Genomic DNA, 21,881 nt, shown 5'->3' on the forward strand with positions numbered 1-21,881 from the left:
GGGGGGTGGGGGGGGGGGGGGGTGGGGGGGGGGGGGGGTGGGGGGGGGGGGGGGTGGGGGGGGGGGGGGGTGGGGGGGGGGGGGGGTGGGGGGGGGGGGGGGTGGGGGGGGGGGGGGGTGGGGGGGGGGGGGGGTGGGGGGGGGGGGGGGTGGGGGGGGGGGGGGGTGGGGGGGGGGGGGGGTGGGGGGGGGGGGGGGTGGGGGGGGGGGGGGGTGGGGGGGGGGGGGGGTGGGGGGGGGGGGGGGTGGGGGGGGGGGGGGGTGGGGGGGGGGGGGGGTGGGGGGGGGGGGGGGTGGGGGGGGGGGGGGGTGGGGGGGGGGGGGGGTGGGGGGGGGGGGGGGTGGGGGGGGGGGGGGGTGGGGGGGGGGGGGGGTGGGGGGGGGGGGGGGTGGGGGGGGGGGGGGGTGGGGGGGGGGGGGGGTGGGGGGGGGGGGGGGTGGGGGGGGGGGGGGGTGGGGGGGGGGGGGGGTGGGGGGGGGGGGGGGTGGGGGGGGGGGGGGGTGGGGGGGGGGGGGGGTGGGGGGGGGGGGGGGTGGGGGGGGGGGGGGGTGGGGGGGGGGGGGGGTGGGGGGGGGGGGGGGTGGGGGGGGGGGGGGGTGGGGGGGGGGGGGGGTGGGGGGGGGGGGGGGTGGGGGGGGGGGGGGGTGGGGGGGGGGGGGGGTGGGGGGGGGGGGGGGTGGGGGGGGGGGGGGGTGGGGGGGGGGGGGGGTGGGGGGGGGGGGGGGTGGGGGGGGGGGGGGGTGGGGGGGGGGGGGGGTGGGGGGGGGGGGGGGTGGGGGGGGGGGGGGGTGGGGGGGGGGGGGGGTGGGGGGGGGGGGGGGTGGGGGGGGGGGGGGGTGGGGGGGGGGGGGGGTGGGGGGGGGGGGGGGTGGGGGGGGGGGGGGGTGGGGGGGGGGGGGGGTGGGGGGGGGGGGGGGTGGGGGGGGGGGGGGGTGGGGGGGGGGGGGGGTGGGGGGGGGGGGGGGTGGGGGGGGGGGGGGGTGGGGGGGGGGGGGGGTGGGGGGGGGGGGGGGTGGGGGGGGGGGGGGGTGGGGGGGGGGGGGGGTGGGGGGGGGGGGGGGTGGGGGGGGGGGGGGGTGGGGGGGGGGGGGGGTGGGGGGGGGGGGGGGTGGGGGGGGGGGGGGGTGGGGGGGGGGGGGGGTGGGGGGGGGGGGGGGTGGGGGGGGGGGGGGGTGGGGGGGGGGGGGGGTGGGGGGGGGGGGGGGTGGGGGGGGGGGGGGGTGGGGGGGGGGGGGGGTGGGGGGGGGGGGGGGTGGGGGGGGGGGGGGGTGGGGGGGGGGGGGGGTGGGGGGGGGGGGGGGTGGGGGGGGGGGGGGGTGGGGGGGGGGGGGGGTGGGGGGGGGGGGGGGTGGGGGGGGGGGGGGGTGGGGGGGGGGGGGGGTGGGGGGGGGGGGGGGTGGGGGGGGGGGGGGGTGGGGGGGGGGGGGGGTGGGGGGGGGGGGGGGTGGGGGGGGGGGGGGGTGGGGGGGGGGGGGGGTGGGGGGGGGGGGGGGTGGGGGGGGGGGGGGGTGGGGGGGGGGGGGGGTGGGGGGGGGGGGGGGTGGGGGGGGGGGGGGGTGGGGGGGGGGGGGGGTGGGGGGGGGGGGGGGTGGGGGGGGGGGGGGGTGGGGGGGGGGGGGGGTGGGGGGGGGGGGGGGTGGGGGGGGGGGGGGGTGGGGGGGGGGGGGGGTGGGGGGGGGGGGGGGTGGGGGGGGGGGGGGGTGGGGGGGGGGGGGGGTGGGGGGGGGGGGGGGTGGGGGGGGGGGGGGGTGGGGGGGGGGGGGGGTGGGGGGGGGGGGGGGTGGGGGGGGGGGGGGGTGGGGGGGGGGGGGGGTGGGGGGGGGGGGGGGTGGGGGGGGGGGGGGGTGGGGGGGGGGGGGGGTGGGGGGGGGGGGGGGTGGGGGGGGGGGGGGGTGGGGGGGGGGGGGGGTGGGGGGGGGGGGGGGTGGGGGGGGGGGGGGGTGGGGGGGGGGGGGGGTGGGGGGGGGGGGGGGTGGGGGGGGGGGGGGGTGGGGGGGGGGGGGGGTGGGGGGGGGGGGGGGTGGGGGGGGGGGGGGGTGGGGGGGGGGGGGGGTGGGGGGGGGGGGGGGTGGGGGGGGGGGGGGGTGGGGGGGGGGGGGGGTGGGGGGGGGGGGGGGTGGGGGGGGGGGGGGGTGGGGGGGGGGGGGGGTGGGGGGGGGGGGGGGTGGGGGGGGGGGGGGGTGGGGGGGGGGGGGGGTGGGGGGGGGGGGGGGTGGGGGGGGGGGGGGGTGGGGGGGGGGGGGGGTGGGGGGGGGGGGGGGTGGGGGGGGGGGGGGGTGGGGGGGGGGGGGGGTGGGGGGGGGGGGGGGTGGGGGGGGGGGGGGGTGGGGGGGGGGGGGGGTGGGGGGGGGGGGGGGTGGGGGGGGGGGGGGGTGGGGGGGGGGGGGGGTGGGGGGGGGGGGGGGTGGGGGGGGGGGGGGGTGGGGGGGGGGGGGGGTGGGGGGGGGGGGGGGTGGGGGGGGGGGGGGGTGGGGGGGGGGGGGGGTGGGGGGGGGGGGGGGTGGGGGGGGGGGGGGGTGGGGGGGGGGGGGGGTGGGGGGGGGGGGGGGTGGGGGGGGGGGGGGGTGGGGGGGGGGGGGGGTGGGGGGGGGGGGGGGTGGGGGGGGGGGGGGGTGGGGGGGGGGGGGGGTGGGGGGGGGGGGGGGTGGGGGGGGGGGGGGGTGGGGGGGGGGGGGGGTGGGGGGGGGGGGGGGTGGGGGGGGGGGGGGGTGGGGGGGGGGGGGGGTGGGGGGGGGGGGGGGTGGGGGGGGGGGGGGGTGGGGGGGGGGGGGGGTGGGGGGGGGGGGGGGTGGGGGGGGGGGGGGGTGGGGGGGGGGGGGGGTGGGGGGGGGGGGGGGTGGGGGGGGGGGGGGGTGGGGGGGGGGGGGGGTGGGGGGGGGGGGGGGTGGGGGGGGGGGGGGGTGGGGGGGGGGGGGGGTGGGGGGGGGGGGGGGTGGGGGGGGGGGGGGGTGGGGGGGGGGGGGGGTGGGGGGGGGGGGGGGTGGGGGGGGGGGGGGGTGGGGGGGGGGGGGGGTGGGGGGGGGGGGGGGTGGGGGGGGGGGGGGGTGGGGGGGGGGGGGGGTGGGGGGGGGGGGGGGTGGGGGGGGGGGGGGGTGGGGGGGGGGGGGGGTGGGGGGGGGGGGGGGTGGGGGGGGGGGGGGGTGGGGGGGGGGGGGGGTGGGGGGGGGGGGGGGTGGGGGGGGGGGGGGGTGGGGGGGGGGGGGGGTGGGGGGGGGGGGGGGTGGGGGGGGGGGGGGGTGGGGGGGGGGGGGGGTGGGGGGGGGGGGGGGTGGGGGGGGGGGGGGGTGGGGGGGGGGGGGGGTGGGGGGGGGGGGGGGTGGGGGGGGGGGGGGGTGGGGGGGGGGGGGGGTGGGGGGGGGGGGGGGTGGGGGGGGGGGGGGGTGGGGGGGGGGGGGGGTGGGGGGGGGGGGGGGTGGGGGGGGGGGGGGGTGGGGGGGGGGGGGGGTGGGGGGGGGGGGGGGTGGGGGGGGGGGGGGGTGGGGGGGGGGGGGGGTGGGGGGGGGGGGGGGTGGGGGGGGGGGGGGGTGGGGGGGGGGGGGGGTGGGGGGGGGGGGGGGTGGGGGGGGGGGGGGGTGGGGGGGGGGGGGGGTGGGGGGGGGGGGGGGTGGGGGGGGGGGGGGGTGGGGGGGGGGGGGGGTGGGGGGGGGGGGGGGTGGGGGGGGGGGGGGGTGGGGGGGGGGGGGGGTGGGGGGGGGGGGGGGTGGGGGGGGGGGGGGGTGGGGGGGGGGGGGGGTGGGGGGGGGGGGGGGTGGGGGGGGGGGGGGGTGGGGGGGGGGGGGGGTGGGGGGGGGGGGGGGTGGGGGGGGGGGGGGGTGGGGGGGGGGGGGGGTGGGGGGGGGGGGGGGTGGGGGGGGGGGGGGGTGGGGGGGGGGGGGGGTGGGGGGGGGGGGGGGTGGGGGGGGGGGGGGGTGGGGGGGGGGGGGGGTGGGGGGGGGGGGGGGTGGGGGGGGGGGGGGGTGGGGGGGGGGGGGGGTGGGGGGGGGGGGGGGTGGGGGGGGGGGGGGGTGGGGGGGGGGGGGGGTGGGGGGGGGGGGGGGTGGGGGGGGGGGGGGGTGGGGGGGGGGGGGGGTGGGGGGGGGGGGGGGTGGGGGGGGGGGGGGGTGGGGGGGGGGGGGGGTGGGGGGGGGGGGGGGTGGGGGGGGGGGGGGGTGGGGGGGGGGGGGGGTGGGGGGGGGGGGGGGTGGGGGGGGGGGGGGGTGGGGGGGGGGGGGGGTGGGGGGGGGGGGGGGTGGGGGGGGGGGGGGGTGGGGGGGGGGGGGGGTGGGGGGGGGGGGGGGTGGGGGGGGGGGGGGGTGGGGGGGGGGGGGGGTGGGGGGGGGGGGGGGTGGGGGGGGGGGGGGGTGGGGGGGGGGGGGGGTGGGGGGGGGGGGGGGTGGGGGGGGGGGGGGGTGGGGGGGGGGGGGGGTGGGGGGGGGGGGGGGTGGGGGGGGGGGGGGGTGGGGGGGGGGGGGGGTGGGGGGGGGGGGGGGTGGGGGGGGGGGGGGGTGGGGGGGGGGGGGGGTGGGGGGGGGGGGGGGTGGGGGGGGGGGGGGGTGGGGGGGGGGGGGGGTGGGGGGGGGGGGGGGTGGGGGGGGGGGGGGGTGGGGGGGGGGGGGGGTGGGGGGGGGGGGGGGTGGGGGGGGGGGGGGGTGGGGGGGGGGGGGGGTGGGGGGGGGGGGGGGTGGGGGGGGGGGGGGGTGGGGGGGGGGGGGGGTGGGGGGGGGGGGGGGTGGGGGGGGGGGGGGGTGGGGGGGGGGGGGGGTGGGGGGGGGGGGGGGTGGGGGGGGGGGGGGGTGGGGGGGGGGGGGGGTGGGGGGGGGGGGGGGTGGGGGGGGGGGGGGGTGGGGGGGGGGGGGGGTGGGGGGGGGGGGGGGTGGGGGGGGGGGGGGGTGGGGGGGGGGGGGGGTGGGGGGGGGGGGGGGTGGGGGGGGGGGGGGGTGGGGGGGGGGGGGGGTGGGGGGGGGGGGGGGTGGGGGGGGGGGGGGGTGGGGGGGGGGGGGGGTGGGGGGGGGGGGGGGTGGGGGGGGGGGGGGGTGGGGGGGGCCCCAGTGGCGACTCGTGGAAGCAGCGTTTTATTACATTTGTTTACTGCATTTATACTCGTCTGTTTTCCCCGGCAGGGACCCAAAGTGGCTATACCATTCTCCTCCCTTCGATTTATCCACGCAACAACCCTGTGGGGTAGGTTAAGCTAAGAGCGTGTGACTGGCACCAAGCTTCCACAGCAGAGTAGGGATTCAGGAGTCTTAGTAGACCACAATGAACATGAGTCAGCAGTGTGATGCGGCGGCCAAGAAAGCCAGTGTGATTCTGGGCTGTATCAATAGGAGTATAGTGTCTAGATCGAGGGACGTAATTGTACCTCTCTATTCTGCACTGATCAGACCTCACCTAGAGTACTGTGTTCAGTTCTGGCCACTGCAATTCAAGAAAGATACTGACAAGCTGGAACAGGTACAGAGGAGTACAAACAAAATGGTAAAAAAATCTGGAATCCATGCCCAATGAGGAGAGACTTAGGGTATATTTAGGTTGGTGAAGAGAAGGATGACATGATCGCCATGTTCAGATATTGGAAGGGATGTCATGTTGGTGAGGGAGCAAGCTTGATTTCTACTGCCTCAGACTAGGAAACGGAGTAATGGATTCAAGGTGAAGAAAAAGAGATTCCACCTAAACATCAGGAAAAACTTTCTGACAGTCAGGGCTATTCGACAGTGGAATGCACTACCTTGGAGTGTGGTGGAGTCTCCTTCTTTGGAGGTTTTTAAACAGAGGCTAAATGGCCATCTGTCAGGAGTGCTTTGATTGTATGTTCCTGCATTGAAGAGGGTTGGACTTGATGGCCCTGGGGGTCTCTTCCAACTGTATGATTGGATGGACGGACGGACGGACGGACGGACGGACGGACGGACGGACGGATGGATGGATGGGAGTACCTACCCCCACCTCCAGTATTCAGGGATTCCCTTGGGAACAAATGGCTTTCTGTGCATAGATCAGACTCAGCAGTCTTTGCAACGTACCCTTCATCTCTCCACGTGTATCTTGGATCATTGTTTTGAGTGTCATGATTTGGTTTTTCCAGGGAGAGGAGGAGGAGGAAGAAGAAGAAGAATCAAACCAGGAGCTGACACCAGAGGAGAAGAGGACGTTGGAACGGAAGTTGAAGAAAGAGCGCAAGAAGGAGCAGAAGAAATTAATGCGAGAGGCAGGGATCGCGGCCGAGAGGGAAGAAGTTAAAAAGCCTTCAGGCTCCGAACTGGCGCTGGAATATTTGAAAAGGTAAGTTTTGTCTGTATAGCACGAGAAACTATGGTACCCACTAAGTATTTTCTGTCCTGGTACCCACTATGGTACCCACTAAGTATTTTCTGTCCTGGTACCCACTAAGTATTTTCAGAAAGCGGGTGGGATCCAGTGTTCGACTACTTCTGTTGATCTACTGGAGATGGATATTTCTTCCTTCCCAGTACGGTGAAATTCTACTAGGTGATTTGGAGGCGGGCAGCCTTCAAATTATGCGAGGCACAGTATTCCCCATGACATTTGGACGATATCAAAGAGTCCTCCGCGAAACCGCTTTTTGGACAAAAGTTTACGAAGAACAAAGCCTCCCATTTGTATGCCCCGGGGTTTTATAAGTATATGCCAGGCCAAGCAAACGGCTCCAGGCTTCAAAACGTTATTTACCGTAATTAGTGCGGGACTTAAAATTCCAGCGTCGAACGCCGTGTTTAAAAAGAAGAAAGCTTCCATGGCTCGCGAAAGCAAAACTACAGGACCCAGTTAAACATGAAGGGTAGTGTTTATCCTTCCTTTTTTTCCAAAGAGAGACCCGGCCTCCACTTGAAAAGCCGAGCAGTTTCCCCCACTTGGAAGCGTTCCAGGTTCCTATCTCCCGGCAGCGCTTAAGACCAAAATACCCAGACAGTCTGAATGGTTTACTTATAGCATTTGAGGGCGGAGGGGAGAGAAATTGATTGCATTCCACGCTGGGGGGAGACCCGTGCGTGTCTTCAGTTGCGTAACTTTCGTAACAGAGCAACAGTGGCGTGCTCAATACGTGGAGGGGCTGGGATTCTTCGCCCGCCGTTTGGAACTGCGCTCGGTGGGTGGGTCATCTCACCATCTGCTGGAAATGTATTCTTGGATGCATGTGGGGTGGGGGGTGATACTTGCAAACCCTGACCTATACATTGAAAAAGCAGAATGAAACTTGGGTGTGCTGACGGTCAGTATTCGAACGCTGCACGTTAAAACGAATCAAACATGTAGGAATTGCGGAGAAATATCTGAACGCTAAAGAAGCGAACACGACACCTACTATTGAAGAATGGTGGATGGCGGCCAAGTTAAGTTTTCTGCTTAAAGAAAAGGACTGAATTAAGCTCATGGACAATTGAAAACCCTTGATAGACTATCCAAGTGGCAGGGCTGATGGGAATTGTAGTGCATGAACATCTGGATGGCCATAGTTTGAAAACCCTGTTCTATATAAATCCCAGAATCAACCATCCTCTTGCCATCACGGATCTTTTCAACAGGATCCTCTCCTCCGGCCCAAGAAGAAGAAGAGTTTGGGTTCATATCCCCCCTTTCTCTCCTGTAAGGAGACTCAGAGGGGTTTACAATCTCCTTTCCCTTCCCCCCCACAACAAACACCCTGCGAGGTGGGTGCGGCTGAGAGAGCTGCGAAGAAGTGTGACTAGCCCGAGATCACCCAGCTGGCATGTGTTGGAGTGCACAAGCTAATCTGGTTCCCCAGATAATCCTCCACAGCTCAAGTGGCAGAGCGGGGAATCAAACCAGATTCGAGTCCACCTGCTCTTCACCGCGATACCACGCTTCCTATAATGTGATCGAGGCTGAGTTGATCCCACATTGTCTCCTGGGCATTAAAAGTGAGTCTTGGGTCTGGAAGGACCGAAGGCCACCGCTGGAAAAGGTGTCCGAGCGCGCACTTTGAGGAGCGCATGTCAAGGAACACACGTCAAAGCCTCGAACTGGCCTATTTTTTGGCACGGGGCTCCCATCTCCAGTGAATTTTGTTTGTTTTTGCTCGCTTGTTTAAGTCATGGAAACTCACCTAGTAATTGTTTAGTTTCATTTATATAATGTGCTGTGGGGGAGGTTTCCCAAAAAGGGCCACGGGTTTATACGAGGGGCTCCAACAGACACATGCGGAGAAAAATCTGGATTTAATTATGTAAAGCCGACCGAGGCGCAGCAGGTGTATCCAGCAATCCGCTTCTATCAAAATTTCAGACCCCCTGCCGGGTGTTTTCTCTGCCTCTGAAAACATAATCTCTTCTGGTTTCGCTGACCTTTCTGAATTTACGATTCTCACTGGGGAGGTTCTTAAAAAAGGCCTTTTAAAAATTATTTTGCAGTGCTTGAATCTAGCAAAGTTTACTTTCATTACTAACCTTACCTGAATTTCCGTGCTTGGAACTAGTGCAGTGATGGCGAACCTTTTCGAGACCGAGTGCCCAAATTGCAACCCAAAGCCCACTTATTTATCGCAAAGTGCCAACATGGCAATTTAATTTGAATACTTAGGTTTTAGTTTAGAAAAAACGGTTGGCTCCGAGGCGTGCGTTACTCGGGAGTAAGCTTGGTGGTAGTCGGTGGCTTTGCTTTGAAGCAACTGTGCAACTCTTCCAACGGGTGAATCACGACCCTAGGAGGGTTTACTCAGAAGCAAGCCCCATTGCCAGCAACTGAGCTTACTCCCAGATAAAGGATCGCGCTTTAGTTCTTCGCATGAAAATCAGTGGGGTTTAACAGCGCTTAACAGGGTTACCTACACTGCTTCCCCAAAACTAGGTCTTAGGTTTAATGCTAATAATTGACCCAGCAGCCCAGGCCAGCCTAGATGTGGAGGGGGGGCACACTCACGTGCCCACAGAGACGGCTCTGAGTGCCACCTCTGGCACCCGTGCCGTAGGTTCGCCACCACTGAACTAGTGTGTGCGTTAAATCTGTTGCTTTAAATGTTGGTGCAGGAGTTTGGGGCGTTTTCTGTCTCAGATTAAATATATTAGGGTGAATCCTACCGCTATCTTCTTGCTCCAGTGAGCAAAATTAAAGGGCTTCCATCTGCCTAAGGGGACCGCCTCCAATTTGTGATTCTTCCTTTGGTGGAAGAGCCACTTAAGTTAACAGAAGGCCTCTTGGGTTGGCAGAAGGCTCCTTGGGGGACGGGTTGGATCTACCCTACTGTTTGCAAAATAGACACATTATTCCAATGTCGTCGTTTCGTTGTCTTCCAAGTTGTTGAAATGGTTGGGATCCTTCTGCTCACCAAAAGTCCTTGCTCGACTGGAAAGAAGAGAAGAAGAGTTTGGATTTATTCCCACCTTTCTCTCCTGTGAGGAGACTCAAGGTGGCTGACAAGCTCCTTTTCCCTTCCTCTCCCCACAAGAGACACCTTGTGAGGCAGGTGGGGCTGAGAGAGTTCTGAGAGAACTGTGACTAGCCCAAGGTCACCCAGCAGGAATGTAGGAGCGTGGAAACACATCTGGCTCACCAGATAAGCCTCCACCAGTCAGGCGGAGAAGTGGGGGAATCAAACCCGGTTCTCCAGATTCAAATCCACCTGCTGTTAAGCACTACACCACGCTGGCGTAGAGCCTTCCCCCACTAAACAAAAGCTCCCCTGCAGGGGAAAATTACACCAGTTTTTACATCTTAAACCTCACTAGCGACTTCATTGTTACAACAACGCACAATAAATGAGAAGTACAAACACACGAGACCTTTCCCCTAACCTACTCCTTGCTTCTTTTTTAATTGGAGATGCCGGGAATTTATTTTTTATTTTTTTTTATTTATTATATTTGTATACCGCCCTCCCCGAAGGCTCCCCAAATTGAACCTTCTTCTGCATGCAAACCAGAGGTTCTTCCCGAGAGGTCCAACCCCTCCCCTTCGCTTTACAGGGGTGCGTTAAAGATGCCAGAAGCGCTGAGCGATTGATGTCTGGCGTCCCGGCTCCCCTGCCTGCGTGTCGGTGTGAAGCCAGAGCTGGACAATATTTATCTAAGTCTTTTGGTTCAAAAGCGATTGGGGGGGTGGGGGGGGAGGCACGTGCGGCATTTAGCCCGGTCAATAACAACAACGATAAAATGGCTTTCTGACCCTCTCTTTAAATCACCCGCTGATCCCAGAGCTAGCCGGGCTTTAGTGTCGGTAATTAACTAACAGGCAGTGAACCGTCCAAACCGTTGAAAAAAGGCTTTTAAAATATATCGCTGTTTTACGTGTGAGCATTTTGTCTTCGGGCAAAGCTGAACCTCAAGAGGCGGGGGCCAGGATAAACGAGCAGCTGGCCGGCAGAGTCATGGGACCGAAAGGGTGACGCTGCAGGCATCGTATGGAGACCCCATCGGGTTTTCGAGGCAAGGGATAACTGGAGGTGGTTTGCCGTTGCCTGCCTCTGCACAGCAACCGTGGACGTCTTTGGGGTGAGGTGGGGTCTCCTACTCAAGTACCTCCAAGCCTATCTCTCTTTAGCTTCTGAGATCCAATGAGAATGAGATCACCTGGGCCATCCAGATCAGGCCAGAGACAAAGAGGAGGTGGTTTGACGTGCTTGCCTCTGCGCAACAACCGTGGTTTTACTCGATGGTCTCCCGTCCAGCTATTAGCCAGGGCAGACCCTGTTTAGCTTCCAAGATCTCATGAGATCGGGCTCGCCTGGGACATCCGGATCAGGCCAGAGACAAAGAGGAGGTGGTTTGCCATTCATTGCCTTCCTCTGCGTAGCAACCCTGGACTCCCTTCGTGGTCTCCCATCCGACTGTTAAACAGGAACCCCTGTTTAGTTTCCAAGCGCTGATTAGATTAGGCTAGCCTGACTCATCCGGGTCAAAGGAGGTGATTAAAACACCCCCCTGGCAACATTTCTCTAGTGAGCAGTGGCCCGGTCTGACTCCATAGGTTGCCTTTTGAGGCCACGGCCTCTCTGACTTCTTTCAGTGCTAGAGTTCCCCCAACCCCCCCCCCCTTCTGCACCCGAGAAGAGCCGGGGAAGGGAGAGGCGAGAGACCGTTCCGTGCATTAATAGCCACGTTAGTGGCCAGGACGTGCTACAAACCTCCCACCCACCCACCCACCCCCCGGGCGTTGCGTTTTCCCCTGTGGATCCTTTGGCAGGGTATAACTGTGCTGCAGGTGTGAGCGGGGAAAAAACCCGGGAACCTGTTTGGAGCAAGATTAAGAGCAGCTGTCGGTTTGGTGTGCCCCAGGGAAGTAAAAGGGCGTCTGCAAGGTCCGGCACAGCTGGACTCGGGGTCCTTTCAGTTCTGTGATCTCCACGGGTTTGATTTAACAAAGGGAGCTTCAGCCAAAAGCTCTGAGGTTGTCCTAACTTTGCCTCCTGAACAACTAACCCCCCCCCCATGCAGCATCTTGATTCATTTTGCCCCAAGTATGCTTGTGAGCTGGAATTCTCCAGCCTCCTCCTGTTAAAGCACCTTTTGTGAAGATCTTCCTAATGTTTAGGGACCCGCGGTATTAAAAACAACAACTATGCAGTTAACTGCGTGGTGGAGTGGTTAGGAGCAGGTGGACTCTAATCTAGAGAACAGGTCTGATTCCCCACTCCTCTACATGAGCAGTGGATTCTGATCTGGTGAGCTGGGTTTGATGCCCCACTCCTGCACATGAGGCCTGCTGGGTGACCTTGGGCCAGTCACAGTTCTCTCCGAACTCTCTTAGCCCCACCTGCCTCGCATGGTGTCTGTTGTGGGGAGAGGAAGGGAAAGGAGTTTGCAAGCTACCTTGAGACTCCTTTAAGGTATAAACAGGAGCCGTGTGGCATAGTGGTTAAGTGCCACTCACATGGTCAGAAGTTCGAGCCCCCTGTGGGTCAGATATCCTGGCAGTTGGCTCATGGTCAGCTCAGCTCAGCCATCCATCCATTTCTTGGTCAGTAAATGAGTACCTATCTCATGGCTAGGGGGTAAAGAATAGCCAGGGAAAGCAATGACAAACTACCCCACAAAAACAGCTTGCCTGTAAAATCACTGCTCACAGTGGTACCCCAGGGTCGGACACGACTGAAGGGGAAACTTTACCTTTAAGGTATAAACCTCCTCCTCTTCCTCTTACCCTTCCTTCCTCCCTCCCTCCCTGCTCGCTCGCTCGGTCCCTCCCTCCTTCCTTCCTTCCTTCCTTCCTTCCTTCCTTCCTTCCTTCCTTCCTTCCTTCCTTCCTTCCTTCCTTCCTTCCTCCCTCCCTCCCTCCCTCCCTCCCTGCCTGCCTGCCTGCCTGCCTGCCTGCCTGCCTGCTTGCTTCTTGCTTGCTTGCTTGCTTGCTCGCTCCCTCCCTCCCTGCCTGCCTGCTGCTTGCTTGCTTGCTTGCTTGCTTGCTTGCTTGCTTGCTTGCTTGCTTGCTTGCTTGCTTGCTTCCTTCCTTCCTTCCTTCCTTCCTTCCTTCCTTCCTTCCTTCCTTCCTTCCTTCCTTCCTTCCTTCCTTCCTTCCTTCCTTCCTTCCTTCCTTCCTTCCTTCCTTTCAGTTTTGTCTCCCTGTCCCCAAACACTATCAGATAAAATGCAATAGCTTTAAAACTGAATTAACATTGAGGTTCACAGTTCTGCTGCAAGCTCTTCCGGCAACGTGCTTGCATGTAACAGGTGTGAAATATTTTAGCGCTACGCTCATGTTTCTCTGCCCAAACCCTTCCTGTAAAGAAGCCGTTTAATTCTGAAATTTGATCTTTTTTTAAAAAAAAATTGCATTAAATACTTCCCTTCGGAATGGTTTTCATTTCCAGCAAAATAAAACCTTACACAATTGAACGTTGCTAGTGTTTCATTACTTTTCAGGATATGTAGTAATTCCATCGGTCAAATGTACAGTTGTGCAACGCGGGGAATTCTGAAATGGTTTGGCAAATATCTGCAACCTGTGAGGCTGATGAAGCCATCGAAAAACGTGGATTAGGCGCAATGCATTTTCCTCCTTGTGTTTAAAAGAATTTGGACTTATGTCTGTGCACAATCTTGGACTTATCATTGAATACGTACAGAATACTTACCTGAGTGGATTCATATAAAATGTTGATGAACCAAGATGGACTGAATATATTTATGTATATACATGTTTTCACATTGATTGAATGTGATGCTGAACTTAAGGATGCTTAAGGATGCTGAACTGATGGGAGAGTATGAACTAAATACTTACCTGAATTAATACCCTGAATCTATTTGTTATAATTGTTAAAAATAAGTTGAACTTACCTGTTGGATGTAGTCGACAAGAAATGATTGTATTTACAACTAATGAAATATATAAAAAATATGAACAATGATATAAACTCACGTATATAGATATACATATTTGAAATATTAGTTATAGCCAGAGTGCAACAGTAGTGGTAGTTCTATTATTATTAATATTGACGGTTGCACCCCCTTTTCTTATGTGAAACTTGACGTGAGGCCACGGACCCTCCCTAGGAAGACAGTTCATGTGGAACCTCCTGAGGTTTGTTAGAATTTCCTAGCATTTTTGTTATTGGACCCAACCCTTGGGGCCACCATTTTATTGTGGTGGACAGTATCAATTCTCCAATTTTTCAGAACTGCCCACAAATTCAGCAACTTTGGACCCTGCACTGAAATACTATTTTTGTAATAATAGAAACCTTTAATGGCATATATATAAATTATACAATGGAAATTAAAATTGGCTGGTAAAATTTTTTTTAAAAAAAGAAGCATCAGGAGAGCTGGAAGATTAAGCCACTGAATTGGGTTTGAGTCTGCTAAGCATTTGGGAACGTTCAGCGATGACAACACACAGAAATCTGGCAGTTTGTTCGATGGTGACAGTTGAGTTGCTGTCTAGCAAGAACAAAGTTTTGACAGCATCTGTAGTGTTGCCTAGAGCAGCTAAGAGAGGGTTAAGTAGTCTTTCCCGCTCTACAGCATATAAAGGGCAATATAATAGAACATGATGGACTGTTTCTTCAAGACCAGGATTGCAGGTGCAAGATCTACCAGAGGATGGAAGATGGTGCTCTCTGTTGTATGAGGACCCTGCTCTGAAATACGTAGTTTTAGCAGGAGGGCCTCACAGAGCTGTCGCAAATCCATTCTGTAACTTTAAAAAGAGGGTCTTTATTTCTATATTTGAGCCAGCCCCATTCCCAAGCACGGTCTTTTTCTTAGACAGTCTCCCTAGTCTCCTTAGTCAGTCTCGCTAGAACCATGGCCAATTGGCCATGCCGGCAGGGGCTGATGGGAATTGTAGTCCATAACATCTGGAGTGCCAAAGGTTCGCCACCACGGCCCTAGAACAAAGTTTTCATCTCATACTTGGTTGGTACGTAGGTGGGTGCAAAAACCCCGTTGACAAATTAAATACATAAAATACAACTAGCTGGAGTTGTTGTTTTTTCCATTCCCAAAAGGAATTTGCTGACCTGGTCAGATTTCACTGAAACTTTCCTTGTTAAAACAAATTCATACGATATCTTGTAAAAAAAATTAACAGTTTTGACCAGCTCCTGGGAAAATGCGAAGCTCGGTTACAGCCCAACCGAGTGAAATATACTCGCAGTTCCTTTACTCTAGAGAAGTGTCAAAACTTGTCAACCAAACATAAGACTGACATATAAAAACACGATTGTGCGTCAGTTGAGCTCCAGGGGAGTCGTTGTGGCTGTCCCAACCCCAGAATTAAAATCGTGTCTATAAAATACAGGAGGAATTGTAATACAAATTAACCTCTACTCCCATTTGTCATTAGTAGAACTGCGCCAGAAAGGAGTCCTCCGTTTTATACGGTTAACGTCAACTTGGAAAGGGGCGCGTGCTTTTTAATCATACATTTGTTCAAAAGAAGAAGGGGAGTTGGAAACAAATAACTTTTCCCTCTTCGGTTTCGATTTTTCTCCTGTTATTTTAGGGCATTGATAAGATGCATGGATTCATATCGAGCCCTCCTTGGAGAATTTCGTTTGGCAGGGAACGGCAAACCACCTCTCCTGGCCTGACTTGGATATCCCAGGCAGAACTTGAGTCAAGTAGCACCATAGAGAAAGTTTTCTGAGTGAAGGCTTTTGAGGGGCAATGATGGGATATTGTGTACGGTTCTGGGCATCGCAATTCAAGAGGGATATTGACAAGCTGGAACGGGTCCAGAGGAGGGCTACCAAAATGGTCAAAGGTCTGGAATTCCTGCCCTACAAGGAGAGGCTTAGGGAGCTGAGGATGTTTAGAAGAAGAAGAAGAAGAAGAAGAAGAAGAAGAAGAAGAAGAAGAAGAAGAAGAAGAAGAAGAAGAAGAAGAAGAAGAAGAAGAAGAAGAAGAAGAAGAAGAAGAAGAAGAAGAAGAAGAAGAAGAAGAAGAAGAAGAAGAAGAAGGAGAGGAGGGGCGGGAGGAGGGACGGGCGCTGATGCGCACAGGAGGAGGAGGAGGAGGAGGAGAAGGAGGAGGAGGAGGAGGAGGAGGAGGAGGAGGAGGAGTTTGGATTTATATCCCCCCTTTCTCTCCTGCAGGAGACTCAAAGGGGCTTACAATCTCCTTGCCCTTCCCCCTCTCCCCACAACAAACACCCTGTGAGGTAGGTGGGGCTGAGAGAGCTCCGAAGAGCTGTGACTAGCCCAAGGTCCCCAGATAAGTCTCCATAGCTCAGGCGGCAGAGCTGGGAATCAAACCCGGTTCCTCCAGATTAGATACACGAGCTCTTAACCTCCTATGCCACTGCTGCTCTTGTTTAGTTTGGTAAAGAGAAGGTAAAGAAGGTGACATGACAGCCATGCTTAGATATGTGAAGGGATGTCATGTTGGTGAGGGAGCAAGCTTGTCTTCTGCGGCTCCAGAGACTAGAACCAGGAGTCATGGGTTCAAGGTGAAGGAAAAGAGATTCCCCCTAAACATCAGGAAAAGCTTCCTGACAGTCTGGGCTGTTCAACAGTGGAATGCACTCCCTCAGAGTGTGGTGGAGGTTTTTAAAGAGAGGCTGGATGGCCATCTGTCAGGAGTACTTTGATTGTGTGTTCCTGCATGGCAGGGGGTTGGACTTGATGGCCCTTGGCGTCTCTTCCAATTTATGATGCATAGGCAGAGGAGCTTCTAGTTTTGATAGCTTATACCTCCAAAATCTTGCTGGTCTTCAAGGTGCTGCTAGACTCAGATCTCACTGTTAAAGGGAAAACCGGCCTGCCGGGTTGAAAATCTCCCTTGGGGGGCGCAGGAGAGAACCTGAAAACCTTGACCCCCTCCCAGGTGCATAATATGTGAAGCTGGCATTGTTTTGGTTGGAGGGGGTATATTAATAAGGGAATTCCTCCTTCCTTCCTATGGTTCCTCTCCAAGCTCAAATGAGGCCAGGGAGAAAGGAAAAGCGGGGAGAGATTCCAATGAACAAGAGTGAAACCGACCAGAAACCGCCTAATTCGTCAGAAACGTCCAAAATAAGCGGTCGGCTTTTCGCCAAGCTCAGACCGAGAACTTTTAAATGCAAGCATCAGACGGTTTGTGCCGTTGCGGTATCGCGGGGGAAGAAGGAAACGAGACGTTACTCTGCCCCTTTTCTTCCTTCTCCCCCAACGCTGGCAACCTATCCATCTCCTGACGATTGTGTTTTTTTTAATTGTATAAATGAAGGGGATTAGGCGCCCTGTTTGTAAACGATCCCGCATGCTCGAGCCGATTCTTGTGCCAGCGGCCGGGGGGCTCCTTTTTCCCTTCAGTGGCCGCCCCCCACGACGCGCTTTGTGGGAGGCCAGACGAAACCGATGGCTCCCTTCTTATGTGTGGTGTCATGTGGTCGGGGCTGACCTCACCCCCCCCATGCTGGCCAGAATGAAGTCTCAAGATAGCGAGGACATCTGGACATGCCAATAAACACATCTGGGGTACAGCACAAGGCAAAACAGTTCTGACTTTTTAAAAAAGTCCAGCTGTTTGCAGATGTGTGTCTTAATGTGGTATAGCCAGGGTCTCCAACCTATGTGGGGTAGTGGTTAACAATAGCAGACTCTAATCTGTGGAACCCGGTTTGATTCCCCACTCCTCCATATGAGTGACAGACACTGATCTAGTGTACTAGGTTTATTTCCCCACTCCTCCATATGAGCAGTGGACTCTAATCTCCTTTCCTTTCCCCTCCCCGCAACAGACACCTTGTGAGGTAGGTGGGGCTGAGAGAGTTCTAAGAGAACTGTGACTGGCCCACGGTCACCCAACAGGCTTCATGTGCAGGAGCAGGGGAACAAATCCAATTCTCCAGTTCGGAGTCCGCTGCTCATGTGGAGGAGTGGGGAATCGAACCCGGCTCTCCAGATTAGAGTCCAGGAACAGTCTTGAAGCTGCTAAAAATATTTGGAGCTGAAACTCATTCTAATAGCTGTAGTGTAGAAGTTACAGGTGTTTGTTTTATCTTACCGAATAGGGCCAGTCGCTGATTTTCAATTAAACTTTGCTTGCAGCTGGTGCAAAAACCCGGAAGCATGGAAATTCCAGAAGACCAGGCAGACGTGGCTTCTTTCGCACATGTACGACGAAGACAAGGTGCGTCCTGACGTTTGTGTTGCTCTTTGCAGCAGGGGACTCCCCAGACTCACGTCCTTGTTCCAACCCCTCTTCAGTTACAATTCATACTTCCAACATTTTCACAATTGAGCAAGAATTCTCTTTCTCATCCGTCCCGTAACGGAACTTTTGTTTTGCCAGCATGGTGTGAGAGTAGCTATGTTGATCAGCAGGAGTACAGTTAGATTGAAGTCCAGCTGCAACTTTGAAACTTATCGGAGTGTTAGGGTAGAAACTTTCAAGAGTTAGACACGTTTCTCTTTCACCTCCTTAGAATAGCCGTCTGTAAGAATATTCCAAGACTGAAACATCCAGTGGGTGCCTACTATTTTGATTCAGGGCAGTACAAACTCTATAGAATTTGTTGTTCAACAAGGGAAAAGGAGAGTAGAAGAAGAAGATCTGGATTTACATCCCCCCCTTCTCTCCTGTAAGGAGACTCAAAGGGGCTTACAATCTCCTTTCCCTTCCCACCCCCTTCAACAAACATCCTGTGAGGTAGGTGGGGCTGAGAGAACTCCGAAGAACTGTGACTAGCCCAAGGTCACCCAGCTAGCATGTGTTGGAGTGCACAAGCTAATCTGGTTTCCCAGATAAGCCTCCACAGCTCAAGTGGCAGAGTGGGGAATCAAACCCGGTTCTCCCGATTAGAGTGCACCTGCTCTTAACCACTACACCACGCTGGCTGTCATAAAGGTGGCTGTAAAATGTTCCCCTATTAACTGCACCACTGTATCATCCCAAAACAGTCCCGTGATTCTGACGTGCAGTTTTTTAAGACCCTCTCCCTTTCTCCTTTTGTCTTCAAGGTGCCTGGCAAATATTTTTCCATCCTGTTACGGTATCTCGAGGGGCTCCAAGGCAGCGCACGGACTGTGACTGTGCAGAAAGCGGAGGCTCTCGTGAAAGAGTACGATGCTTCCGGAACGGAGGACCCCGGCCTTCTGGAGAAACGGGAGCGCATCCGGAACGTTCTCCAGTTGTTGTCGTGAAAATGGGGCACCGGAAAGATCTTTTCTAGATCCCCCCCCCCCCCACGACGTTTGGCAAGAGCAGAGTCCAGTAGAATACTTAACCTTTAAACCATTTTATAAAGTGCGCTCTCAGAAGCAGCGGTAATCAGGGTTTTAAAAATAAGGAAATAATTACAGCAAAATATAGTAGACGGCATCGTATAGATTCCAGTAAGAACCCTATTGGTCTTCCTTTTGGGACTGTTTTAACACCGCCCGTGCAGTTATTATTAAGACTTTTTGCATCTGTTCACAATGAAACTTGTGCCCTCACCCCGCCCTCGAGGACGCTTTCAAACCAAACTGTGGGGCAATCTGTCTTTGCCGCACGCGCCTCCTTCAATCTGCTCGCCACCCGCTCCATCGCTCGTTTTATATCATCTGTTTGCGTCGACGATCCAGAGGCTGTGGGTTTTCGATGCCCCGCCTCCGCTTGCGTCTGGAAAAAATGCCATTTTATTACCATGAGCCGCATCACGCAAACACGAGTGCCGTGTCTTTACAGTTATGCCGACAGGGGCACAATCGCGGGCCCTTTCACCCGATGTGATCAATAAATTCTCATGCTTTGGCAGCTACTGAGTTATATTGACCTTGTAATTGTTTTCCAGTTGAGAAAATGTTGCTCTCTTATATCTTTGTCAGGGAGAACATTTGTATGGATCTATGCAGGCTTTTTTTTTTGGGGGGGGGGGGTAGAAAATGAAAGTACTAATTATTCCAGAGCCGGAGGTGCTAATTTGATCGGTTGTCTTCGACCCTCGCTAATTGCCCAGATTCTCCAAGCGTTTTGTCGTTCTTTAAACAGTAACTTTTGTCTGGGGTTTCGGCAACCTTCGCCGAATCCATCTTGCTTTCGGGAACCTCAGAAAAAAAGCATGGAAGATATTAGGCCTTCGGAAAGTCGCTAACATGTTGCATTCCCTTTAAGACAACTCGGTCTGGGAGCCAAATGCTTAAGTGATACAGTATGTGCCGTGCTAACAGAGTAACTCCAATGGAATTTGACGCGCTGGCACCAGCCAAGATTCCAGCGAAGCAACGCTTGAACATGCGAAATCCCTCTGGGACACCTTAGGACCTACCTGAATCTCTCCCTCCTTCATGACTTTATATCTCCTGCCCCTCAAGTTGCACAGGGTCTCCGTCACTCCAAACGTTGGCCTCCATCTATTAAGCCTGCGTTTTGTTAGTTGCTGAGGGGGTTGATTCTGAAGACAAGAAGAATAATTCCAACCTACACATTTTCCACTAGATTAGTAAATAGTGGGGTAGGTCCAGCAAGCTGTGTTCCGCTAACACTGACAATGTCCTCCACGGCAGGGAGTCTTCTCTAAGAGGTCAGTTCAGTGGTGGGATTCAAAAATTTTAGTAACAGGTTCCGATGGTGGTGGGATTCAAACAGTGATGTAGCGCCAATGGGGCTGGGCGGGGCATGACGGGGGCGGGGCCAGGCATTCCGGGGGTGGGGCATTCCTGGGCGGGGCTGTGGCAGTTCCCCTTCGCCCCGCCTCTAGATTCAAATAATGACTGTTTAAAGTATTAAAAAAGCAATATACAAAGGTAGTATATTATTTCTTTTTTATATAATTATATTGATTGATTTTAAATAATAACATAAGTAAGGAGAGAAACCTGTTTACAATTGTTAACATATTACAAACATATCTAATTGTCTATCTCTTTCAACCCCACCAACTAAAACATCCTATATTGCCTCCCTCCTTCCCATATTTCCCTCCCTCCCTACTTTCTACTTCCCCTTCAGATTCCTATAACTACTTCATCTGTTCCACTTGAAAGAAAACTAACAGAGGGAGAGATCCAAAATCCTTAATCTAAAAGGGTAGCTTAAACTCCTCTCTTTCCAATATAAATTTCAAGGGAAAAAAAGAAAATGAAAAACCTTTACCTATAATACTTTCCCAACCTTTATACCAATGAACAAAAAAAATAGAATTACTATATATTGTATTATTTCATACAGTTCATACACACGTGGGGAGGGTGCCATGAGGGGCAGGGGACCGGGGGTGTGTGATTTTGCATCCCCCACTTGACGAGATTTGTTGTACCCAGGGACAGAGATTACCCCCTTGTCCCTAGTGGAGTTAATCATTAACAACCGGTTCTCCGAACTGAGAAAATTTTGGTAACCGGTTCTACCGAATAGGTGGGAATAGGCTGCATCCCCCCTCTGGGTCAGTTCTGCCCAACCCAGCTCTGTTTTGACAGGTCTGCAGGGATTTATATGGGGTGAACCAGCTCAGCCTGATCCCCCACATCCTGGCTCTAGGGTAGCTGTGGGTTTTTCCAAGCTTGCTTGCCACATACCATGTACTTTGACCGGCCAATCTTGTCAATAACATTTTAGTTTGTTTTCTTTTTATTCGATTCATACCCCGCCCGGTCCCGGCAAGACCGGACTTGGGACAGCAGCTTACGATACTGGCAATAAACAATAAATAGAAATACAGAGATAAGATTAAACACTTATAATTAAGACCATAAATGCTGATCTCATCCAGAGCACGATGACTCTGTTCTAAACTGCGCTCCTTTCTCATTTGGGGGGAATTATCACCAATAGGGTGATAGTGGACCAAGAGATGACAATAGGGTTTTGAAGCTATATAGTGTCATATTAAAATCCTCTGATCGGTCATGGAAGGAAATGTGGAGATTTGTTCAGTTACCTGCTTTGTTTATACGTCAGGGGTTCCCAATTTTCCTGAGACCTCTGGGCACCTTTGGGTTTGAAAACAGACGATGACCACTACCACCAAATGGTACTTCAGCCACAAAATGACTGCCACGCAGTCAGCCACGAAATGTTGGAAAGTCCCAAGCTCAGTGTCTTATGATAGAGTCGCTGTTTTGAAATGAATCCTCCCTACAGATCCACTCTGAAGGTCTTCTAAAGGCCTTCTTGGCTCAGCGAGACGGAGGAAAGCCACGATCGGCTCTTCAGTGTGGGGAATGGGTGCTTTACAGGAGGAGGAGTCAGGAGCCAATAAATATATTGTTGGGCACCACAGCACCCACAATAACCTCACTGGGATCTCTGATTTCCACCTTTCTGTCGTTTTTCTGAACATAGAGCTGTGCAGATGCAACTGAACTCATCAGCGTCTTTCAAACCGGCCCGTCGCATTAGTAAACCTCACTCCAAGGCGAAGAGTAACGGTTTGCGTGCGCTGCTGCATTAAATCTCTGTTTGCCAATCTAATTGTCTTCCAGCTGAGTTAATCTGCATTGTGTGTGTCTGTCGGGGAAAAAAATTCATATCCACCGAGAACGCTGGAGTCAGGGCTTTCTTGCAGAGAATGCAAGAGG

General features: G+C 57.9%; 1 protein-coding gene across 1 annotated transcript in view; it reads left to right on the forward strand.

Annotated features, from left to right (window-relative positions):
- Positions 1-19,119, forward strand: part of LG04H7orf50 (linkage group 04 C7orf50 homolog) — a 41,147-nt gene extending 22,028 nt beyond the window's left edge. The window contains exons 2-4 of the mRNA XM_048494150.1: positions 6,069-6,265; positions 17,430-17,511; positions 18,342-19,119. Coding sequence (XP_048350107.1) covers positions 6,069-6,265; positions 17,430-17,511; positions 18,342-18,524 — 462 coding nt within the window. The 3' untranslated portion in view covers positions 18,525-19,119. The remainder of the gene's footprint in view (positions 1-6,068; positions 6,266-17,429; positions 17,512-18,341) is intronic.
- The last annotated feature ends 2,762 nt before the right edge of the window (positions 19,120-21,881 follow it).

This window comes from Sphaerodactylus townsendi, linkage group LG04 (genome assembly GCF_021028975.2).
Source record: "Sphaerodactylus townsendi isolate TG3544 linkage group LG04, MPM_Stown_v2.3, whole genome shotgun sequence".
Classification (NCBI taxonomy): domain Eukaryota; kingdom Metazoa; phylum Chordata; class Lepidosauria; order Squamata; family Sphaerodactylidae; genus Sphaerodactylus; species Sphaerodactylus townsendi.